The sequence below is a fragment of the Littorina saxatilis genome, linkage group LG7, assembly GCF_037325665.1.
Source record: "Littorina saxatilis isolate snail1 linkage group LG7, US_GU_Lsax_2.0, whole genome shotgun sequence".
Taxonomy (NCBI): domain Eukaryota; kingdom Metazoa; phylum Mollusca; class Gastropoda; order Littorinimorpha; family Littorinidae; genus Littorina; species Littorina saxatilis.
In genome coordinates, this window is record NC_090251.1 from 44936710 (window position 1) to 44947508 (window position 10799).

Below are 10799 nucleotides of genomic sequence, written 5' to 3' on the forward strand. Positions count from 1 at the left end.
GTCCTGTCCTGTCCTGTCTTGTCCTGTCCTCTCTTGTCCTGTTCTGTCCTGTCCTGTCTTGTCTTGTCTTGTCCTGTCTTGTCCTGTCCTGTCCTGTCCTGTCCTGTCCTGTCCTGTCCTGTCCTGTCCTGTCCTGTCCTGTCCTGTCTTGTCTTGTCTTGTCTTGTCTTGTCTTGTCTTGTCTTGTCGGCTACCGTTCTTGATATGTCCCTTTCACTGTAGACGAGGTCGATGTGCACAGCACCGAACCAGATGCGTCAAATCCGACAACAGCAACAACGCCAAGATCATCAGCAGCGCGGCGACAGTGGCATAGCCCATCATCTGACTGGAGCGTCTCACGTCGGGAGCGGAGATTTTTTTCCTGATGGTTCTGGACAGATTGGAAGGGTTCAGCAACAGGTTTTCTTTCAGTTTCTCTGCTAGCTTCTCATTTTCGAGCAAGAAGTCTGCGGTCAAGTTCATCCCTGGCGAAGAGCGAAGAACACAGGCGCAGCTACAGAAATCGTTGTTGTTGTTGTTGTTGTTGTTGTTGTTGTTGTTGTTGTTGTTGTTGTTGTTGAGCGTGCGGGACGTTATGTCGGCGTCAGCGTTGCCAGAAGATACAGTGACAGAAGTTTTTGCTGTTGAAGCGGAGTCCATTGAAATGGACAGAACTTCTTGGGTGGATGTGACCAACTCGGGGCTAGATGTGCTATCGGCTGCTGGAGAACTATCAGATTCTGTTGTGAATGCTGGAGAACTATCAGATTCTGCTGTTGTGAACGCTGATGAACTATCAGATTCTGCTGTTGTGAACGCTGGTGAACTATCAGATTCTGCTGTTGTGAACGCTGGTGAACTATCAGATTCTGCTGTTGTGAACGCTGGAGAACTATCAGATTCTGCTGTTGTGAACGCTGGAGAACTATCAGATTCTGCTGTTGTGAACGCTGGAGAACTATCAGATTCTGTTGCCGTGAACGCTGGAGAACTATCAGATTCTGTTGCCGTGAACGCTGGAGAACTATCAGATTCTGCTGTTGTGAACGCTGGAGAACTATCAGATTCTGTTGCCGTGAACGCTGGAGAACTATCAGATTCTGCTGTTGTGAACGCTGGTGAGTTCGCTCTTGCCGTTGATGTGTCTGTCGCCTGGGTCGTCTGAGGGTCTGAAAGAAATTCACTTTTGTTGAATGCTGTTAACCCGTGATTTGTAAAAATGTAAAAACATTTTACAAATTACGTCGAACCTAAAACCGCGATTTGTACAAATGTAAACATGTAAAAAATATCGCATTCCACACAGTAATACATGCCTTTTATTATTATCAATATTTGTTGTTTAGAGCCTCTATGGTGGGTGGTGGGGGTGGTTTGGACCCGATAGATAAAATATTACGATTTTTAGCATGACAAAGAAAACAAACCCGAATTTCCCAGCGATGGGACAATAAAGTCATGAGGAAAAAAAAAAAGAAAAAGTCGAATAGATCCCTTGACTTTGGGGTAGCGCCACTCTGTTGCTGCTAACTTTTCACTGGGAGGAAGCGACCCGAATTTCCCACCGATGGGACAATAAAGTCATGAGAAAAAAAAATCTAATAGATCCCTTGACTTTTGAGCTGACAAGAAAATACCGTGCGCATTTACGTGATTTGTAATATATTTTACAAATCATGGGTTAACAAATGCGTTTTGATAGTCTTGGTTCTTTATTTATGTCTGTCTGTCTGTCTGTCTGTCTGTCTGTCTGTCTGTCTCTCTCTCTCTCTCTCTCTCTCTCTCTCTCTCTCTCTCTCTCTCTCTCTCTCTCTCTCTCTCTCTCTCTTGAGGTAGGTAAGGCGCTAGAAGGCCTTGAGAATAAAAAGTCCATGGGTCCTGACAAGATTCCTCCTTACTTGGCCAAATTAGCTCTACCGTATATTGTGGAGCCACTCACCTATGCGTATAATCTCTGCATAAAGCAAAATACTGTACCTAGTTTATTAAAGAGAGCAAAAGTAATTCCACTCCATAAAGGCGGAAATTTATCCGACCCAAATAATTTTAGACCCATTTCCTTATTACCCATTTTATCAAAACCATTGGAAAAACATATTCACAAACATTTGCTCGCGTACATAGAAAGCAGAAACCTTTTCCATCAATTTTAATCTGGTTTTCGAACAAATCACTCTTGTCACAGCGCCCTTACCACGCTATGCGACACCTGGTTGTCTGCAACAAACCGATCTGAAATCAGTGGTGTGGTGTTTCTCGACTTTAAAAAAGCGTTTGATCTTGTTGATCATTCAATTTTACTGAAGAAATTACAGTTGTATATCAGAAACAGTTCAGTGTGTAACTTTTTTGCTTCCTATTTACAGGACAGATCTCAATATACTGCCCTAAACTGTAAAATATCTACTGAGGAGACTGTGAAATGCGGGGTGCCTCAAGGGTCAGTGCTTGGGCCGATCTTGTTCTGTCTGTATATTAATGATCTGCCACTGCACATTTCTGATAGTAATGTAAGAAATGATTTTTTTGCTGACGATTCTTCTCTTCATTCAAGTGAAAAGTCTGTTCCAGTAATAGAGTCCTCCCTTCAAACAGCTTTAAACGATGTAAATAACTGGTGCAGTGCTAATGCTATGCTTGTCCATCCAATAAAAACTAAAAGTATGGTAATCGCAACCAGACAAAAACATCAGATTTCTCCACTCAAACTAAATCTTACTATTGGTACGCAATCAATTGAACAAGTTCAACAGCATCGCGTTTTAGGGGTAATTCTTGATTGTGAATTCAAGTGGCAGGCACAATTACAGCATATTTGCAAGAAAGTAGCCAAGAACGTTTTCCTCCTATCCAAGGTAAAGCAATATACCGACAGAAGGACTCTGGAAATGTTCCACCATGCTCATGTAATGCCTCACATTAAAAGTATGTTTCGACGCTCTGGGATGGCAGCAGTGATGTCCACTTGAAAAAGTTAGACTCTCTCTATCGTCGCTCGGCCAAACTCATCGTAAAGGATAATGCCTCAACAGATATGAAATTAAAAATGCTTAACTTTCTTCCACTGGAAAAGCATCTCAAGTTAAACAAAGCCATTTTCATGCATAAATTGTATTACGATAAAGTGCCGATTTACATTACATCATTATTTAATAAAGCTACCCACAGATATGGGTCGGTCAACTTGATCCCACCAATTCCACGAATTGACCTGTGTAAGACCAGTCTTGCTTTTTCGGGTACTTCAGTTTGGAATTCACTTCCATCATCCCTTAAGCACTTAAAGTCATTAAAAAGTTTTAAAAAATGTGTTAAAAACCACTTAATGTCTGAGTAGTTTAACGCCTTTTGACGTCAAAGATATGCTGTGCATTGTATATTCTGAACATACTTTTGTTACACTATTGCTACATGTTCGATTGCTACCAGCTTATATTCATAATTACCTGCATAGTATGCATTTGATTTTATGAATAACCACATATGTATGCTCTTCATGCCTCATCTTCATCATCATCATCATCGTCGTCATCTTTATTATCACGTTTTCCGACCTCCTTTTGTTGGTTAACTTTTTAACTTTTTAATTTTTAATTTTTTAACTATATAATTGTGTGTCTATGCGTCCCAAGGACAGATTGTAAGAAAAGGCGTAGCCTTCAATCTTAATCCTTGTTAAATAAAGTTCAATTCAATTCAATTCAATTCTCTAAGCGCACACACACACACACACACACAAACACACACACACATATATATATATATAAACGCACACACACATACACAAACACACACACACACACACACGCACACACACACACACACACACACACACACACACACACACACACATATATATAATAATATGTAATAACTTTGGAATTCGCACGTGTACATTTGTTTTGATTACAATCAAAACGAAAGTAGATCTAAGCTTGAATGTAAATTTTATCTTTGAAATATTTGCTTTGTGATTCGTAACTGAAATAACCATGGTATTGTGTTGCTTAGTAATTGATGCATGAATTGGCGTCTCGCAGAATTACACGCCCCTGAGGAAGGCCTGGCAACAGGTCGAAAATTTGGGCTGCCACTTGACATTCTTTGTTTGGCTTTTCTTTTCCTTGATTTTGTTATCTATATATATATATATATATATATATATATATATATATAAACACACACACACACACACACACAAACACACAAACACGCAAACACACACAAACACACACATATACACAAACACACACACAAACTCACACACACACACACACACACAAACACACTCACAAACACACTGACACACACTCACACGCACACACAAACTCACTCACAAACTCACACACACACACACACACACACACACACACACACACACACACACACACACACACACACACACTCACACAAACGTGAACACTTACCACAACTGCCGGCGGCATTTTGAAGAAAACCTGACTGACATTGACATTTGGCCGACACACATTCCATGAAGAGAAGACAAATGTTCCCAAGGCAAGGACCGCCTGCTTTTAGTCCTAATTCTAAATTTAAAAAAAAAGGGGAGTGACAAAAAACCATTGATATTGCATCCAATCTGGCAGATCACACAAAAAAAGGTGCATAATAGCAAAACATGCATTCATCATCTGCCAAATTGCGGTGTATCACTTGAAAACATTCCTTAGAATAAGTCTGGTATTATTAAATCACAATTTAAGAGTTTCTTGTTTATTTTTTTGCGTGATTAACAAAAAGGGTCCCAGTCTGACCCTTGTAACATTTAGCGGGTCACATAAAATCAATCGTGGATGGAGAGATTAGTCACATGATGCACTGAAAGGTATGACGGCTTACTAGTGCCAAAACCTGGGGTTACCATTATCACGTGAAAATTAGTAATTAACACCGTCAGTTGGCGTTTTCACGTCTTAATTACCCATTTTCACGTGAAAATTACTAACTTTCAGTTTTGGCTCTAGCAATCCGTCAGGAAGCGAGCCAAAAGTGAAAATGATTAATTTTTACGTGAAGATTAGAAATTAACACGTGAAATTAGTAATTTTCACGACATAATTGTAATGGTCTCGTGAAAATTAGTAATTTTCACGTGTTCATTACTAATGTTTACGTGATAACTACAATTATGTAGTTCTGGCACAAGTAAGCCGTCATAGAAAGGGCAATAACGTTTTTATGATGTTTCGGAAACATGTCGTCTGTTACGTGTTTTGCGAACAAGAATTCTTATAATTTCAAGTAAAATAATATGCTGACGCGTAAATTATAATTAAGCATAACTATATTTCTGATCTGCATGAACGATGTACTGAAATAACTCTGTCGAATATGTGTTCGTTATGAAAGAGTTGTTTCTCTTGGAAACATTGAGGTAAGCTTTCCCAACTGACATTAATGGCCAATCACTAGCGGCGGTGGACGGGGACCACTTGCTCAAGATTATGGTTTACGTCCGGTGCAGTACAAGCATTTAAAAGTTTTAAAAAATTCGACAGAGAAAGTTACGTGGATTTTGATACTCAGAAATTATTTGAAAAGACTCTTAGGCTATAATCAGATTATGTCCTTTTTTCACGTTGGTTGCATGAATAATTAACGTGATTGTCAAGGACAAAAATCATTGCAATTTCATTCTATTCACCATTGAACATCATGAGTCCTAAAGGAATACAAACGCCACTAATAGACAAAAATCAAAACACATTTTCAAATATACCGTCAAAACTTATTATGGTGTTGCCCCTTAGCTTACTTTTATGTTTTGTACAAGAAGCCCCACACGAAAATGAATATATGGATTTAAGTTTGAAGTTGAATTCAGACAGTAAAAAAAAAAAGCAACAGCCATTTTTTTTCAACCTGCAATGACGGCATCTACATTTGCTGTAAATTTCTACATTTCTTTAAAACGCAAAAATTGTAAAATCTAAAATGACGGCCATCATAATTCCATGAACGAATGTAGCAAGAGTCCAATAAATCAAAATCAAAATCAATTCACACACTCGCACAGTAACACTCACACACTCACTAACTAACTCACCAGATAGAATTACAATACCGAGAGAGCTTGAGACAAAGAAGCACGCCACTAAAACACGAACGGTTGTTCCCATCTTGAATGCCCAGCCAAAACAGCAAAACTAAACCTGGCTTGAACGCAGGATCCGTTGCAGGTGTCACATTAATCTTTTAAAGCAAGTTGTTCTTTTGTTTTCTTTTCTTTTGTTTTCTTTTGGTTGTTGGTTGGTTTTGTTTGGTTTTGTTTGGCTTTTTTTTTGTTTTCTTATGTTTTTTCTTTCTGTTGTTTTCTTTCTTTTTTTGTGTGTTGTTCGTCTTGTTTTGTTTTATTCTCTTGTATTCCATTCGTGATCCCTCACACACAAAAAGACAAAAGATACGAGAGAGAAAAGAAACAATGCTGTACCTGATAACGGCTATTTCTTTCAGTAAATCGATAAGTCTTTCAAACCACTTGTCAATGTTGCATGCCATATGACAATACATGTGAACAATTTACTGTTTCGTAAACGTGTTTACAAAGGGATATTCACCGTTCCAAATGAGTCATTTATTAAAGACTAGAATGAATACCCGCTTCGCCGGGCACCCGGCTTCGCCGGAAAGAAGTAGAGCCGAATGATATCCGGCGAAGCCGGGAAGAAGTAGAGCCGAATACCCGGCTTCGCCAGGAAGAAGTAGAGGAATACCCGGCTTCGCCAGGATGAAAGCGTTGTGGACAGTGACCTTCTAAAAATAGTAACGGGAATATGAATTGACGCCACACGAAGGAAGGAAGATAAACGCAAAACACTGGAGAAGATAAGGAAGAGTTACTGGGAATGGATCTGGGAAGATGAACAGAAAAACCAAAATCGGTTCAGCGCTGCGCGCTGAGAGCACGTGTTGAAAATTCTCATCGACCAGGTTGTGTCCGGGGTCTACCTGAATATGCCCACCAAATTTGAAGCAGATCCATCGAGAACTTTGGCCGTGCATCGCGAACACACACACACACACACACACACACACACACACAGACAGACACAAGTCGTATATATATATAATATATAGAAACTTCAAATATTAGCGTGCGTGCTCGTGTGCGTGCGTGTGTGTTTGTGTGTGTGTGTGAGTGTGTGTGTGTGTGTGTGTGTCACAGTGTGTGTGGTGGTCCTTTTCTCTGTGCACGGTGAGCGTGCGTGCGTGTGTACCGTCAAATTTAATCTTTGATCCTTATTCTTTGCATATATAACCGAGTGTCGAAACACAACAATCATCTTTGGAGGCGAAGTTCAATCAAACAGGATTGAGAATTTTTAGAGCTAATTTCTCAGCCTTATTATTATGGGGGCCAGGAGGCCCCCATTCTATACGGATAGTTTCGAGGTTGACCTTGGGCAGCGCCATTTTGTTGTGAAATACGTCATCAGTTTGTGTACACAGGAAGTTGTGACATCCGTCACCCTATGGGAGGTGTGAAGGCAACAATTGTTCATCAGTAGAAAGTTGTGAAATCCGTCACCCTATGGGAGGGGTGAAGGCAAAATTGGTCATCACTGAGTTTGTGTAACACAGGAAGTTGTGAAATACGTCACTCTATGGGAGGTGTGACGGCAAAATTGTTCAACAAAAACATCATAGGCCGAACTGTGCAGGGTTAACCGCAACAAACTCAAACCATTCATACTACTCTGCATTTGAGTGACTTATATACCAACATTTTTATGTCTTATTTTCAGCACAGGTGTAGGAAAAATCATGAACCAAAATGTTATTTATTTTCTAATTTAACATTTGTTTTACAAATTTGACCATGGTCTTTCAAACATACAGTGACATTAAACATTGTTATGTTAAAAAAAAAGAAGAAAAAGAAAAGCTTTTGTGCACAAATCAGAAAATACATTGTACATTTTACCTACAGGCCAAACAAGAGATCCAAGCAAGTTGCACTGATTGTCAAAAAGAGGCGCTTGCATTTGGATGTGTCCAATGATAGTAGGTTTGGTTGTGATCAATCAGAATAATGTAGGAATAAAAATGTATAACAGTTTGGTATGATGACATGTAATTCACATATGCTGAAATATAAAATCATACATCATATAATATTAATATGGCTGTTGCCATGACCATGAACCCCAAGAAAGGTTTAATGTTATGTAAATCAAAATACCAAAATCAAGCACCTATTAATCTGGTCTACGGCGCGGGAAGATTGAGGCCTTCGTAAACGTTCAACGTTGGCCAATAATGATTTTAACAATGTTGTGTCGTTATATTTAGTCAAGTTTTGACTAAATATTTTAACATCGAGGGGGAATCGAAACGAGGGTCGTGGTGTATGTGCGTGTGTGTGTGTGTGCGTGTGTGTGTGTGTGTAGAGCGATTCAGACTAAACTACTGGACCGATCTTTATGAAATTTGACATGAGAGTTCCTGGGTATGAAATCCCCATACGTTTTTTTCATTTGTTTGATAAATGTCTTTGATGACGTCATATCCGGCTTTTCGTGAAAGTTGAGGCGGCACTGTCACGCCCTCATTTTTCAACCAAATTGGTTGAAATTTTGTTCAAGTAATCTTCGACGAAGCCCGGACTTCGGTATTGCATTTCAGCTTGGTGGCTTAAAAATTAATTAATGACTTTGGTCATTAAAAATCGGAAAATTGTAAAAAAAAATAAAAATTTATAAAACGATCCAAATTTACGTTTATCTTATTCTCCATCATTTGCTGATTCCAAAAACATATAAATATGTTATATTCGGATTAAAAACAAGCTCTGAAAATTAAATATATAAAAATTATTATCAAAATTAAATTGTCCAAATCAATTTAAAAACACTTTCATCTTATTCCTTGTCGGTTCCTGATTCCAAAAACATATAGATATGATATGTTTGGATTAAAAACACGCTCAGAAAGTTAAAACAAAGAGAGGTACAGAAAAGCGTGCTATCCTTCTTAGCGCAACTACTACCCCGCTCTTCTTGTCAATTTCACTGCCTTTGCCATGAGCGGTGGACTGACGATGCTACGAGCATACGGTCTTGCTGAAAAATGGCAGCTACTTGACTAAATATTGTATTTTCGCCTTACGCGACTTGTTTTGTATTATGTTGTATTTTGTTGATCAATTGATAAATATGTCTTCCCAACATATTACAAATCAAACAGAAATAAAGTCTTAGAGAACTACAATAATTATTGTTGCCGTCAAAACCTTGCAAGGCCTCAACCGTTCTCACGAGATCAGTTACATTTTTTCTCTCTCTCTCTCTCTCTCTCTCTCTCTCTCTCTCTCTCTCTCTCTCTCTCTCTCTCTCTCTCTCTCTCTCTCTCTCCCTCTCTCTCTGTATGTATGTCTTTGTCTGTGCCTCCCTCTGAGTCTCTCCGCTTCTGTCTTTCTATGTCTGTCTCTGTCTATGTGTGTTTGTGTGTGTCTCTCTCTCTCTCTCTCTCGCTCTCGCTTTCTCTCTCTCTCATCTGACTCTTGGCACACAGGTCAAAGCAGAGGTTAACTTGAGTGCACGTGTACCTAGGAGGGGGGTGATTTCTTGAATTAGCTGAGGGCGTAAGGAAATCGCTCACCTTCCACGTCCAAAACGTAGTGATATTGACACGCCAGATTAGTGCGGTAGCGTATTGTGCTAAGCAGGAAAGCGCGCTTTTCTGCCGGAATTCTTGTTAACTTCGCAATTTCCGGAAAACATCCACTTTCACTTTGACTTTGAGACTGTTCTGTTTACATTCGACACTATCAAAACCACTTTGCAATACTGAAATAATTTTTTCTGTGTTCGAAAGCTACAGCCAATCGTTATTATGTCCCCTTAGGTACAGTTTTATAACATTATTGGCACATGTAAACAATAGGAATTAATTAATGAACGCTACGAAAAGGGCAGCATTTAACCTCCCTGTTGTCACTCAGCATTTTTTATATTTAGTCAAGTTTTGACTAAATATTTTAACATCGAGGGGGAATCGAAACGAGGGTCGTGGTGTATGTGCGTGTGTGCGTGTGTGCGTGTGTGTGCGTGTCTGTGTGTGTGTGTAGAGCGATTCAGACTAAACTACTGGACCGATCTTTATGAAATTTGACATGAGAGTTCCTGGGTATGAAATCCCCATACGTTTTTTTCATTTTTTTGATAAATGTCTTTGATGACGTCATATCCGGCTTTTCGTGAAAGTTGAGGCGGCACTGTCACGCCCTCATTTTTCAACCAAATTGGTTGAAATTTTGGTCAAGTAATCTTCGACGAAGCCCGGACTTCGGTATTGCATTTCAGCTTGGTGGCTTAAAAATTAATTAATGACTTTGGTCATTAAAAATCTGAAAATTGTAAAAAAAAATAAAAATTTATAAAACGATCCAAATTTACGTTTATCTTATTCTCCATCATTTGCTGATTCCAAAAACATATAAATATGTTATATTCGGATTAAAAACAAGCTCTGAAAATTAAATATATAAAAATTATTATCAAAATTACATTGTCCAAATCAATTTAAAAACACTTTCATCTTATTCCTTGTCGGTTCCTGATTCCAAAAACATATAGATATGATATGTTTGGATTAAAAACACGCTCAGAAAGTTAAAACAAAGAGAGGTACAGAAAAGCGTGCTATCCTTCTTAGCGCAACTACTACCCCGCTCTTCTTGTCAATTTCACTGCCTTTGCCATGAGCGGTGGACTGACGATGCTACGAGTATACGGTCTTGCTGAAAAATGGCATTGCGTTCAGTTTCATTCTGTGAGTTCGACAGCTACTTGACT

At 39.0% G+C, this 10799-nt stretch overlaps 1 protein-coding gene across 1 annotated transcript; it reads right to left on the reverse strand.

The window, feature by feature from the left end:
- Positions 1-213: 213 nt before the first annotated feature.
- LOC138970216 (probable serine/threonine-protein kinase DDB_G0272254) lies at positions 214-1038 on the reverse strand. The gene has a single exon (XM_070342713.1). The coding sequence runs from the start codon at positions 640-642 to the stop codon at positions 214-216; it is 429 nt and encodes a 142-aa protein (XP_070198814.1). The 5' UTR covers positions 643-1038.
- Positions 1039-10799: the final 9761 nt, after the last annotated feature.

Bases quoted from the DNA above. Each gene is read 5' to 3' on its own strand.
- LOC138970216 (XM_070342713.1), bottom strand. From the start codon at position 642: ATGGACTCCGCTTCAACAGCAAAAACTTCTGTCACTGTATCTTCTGGC.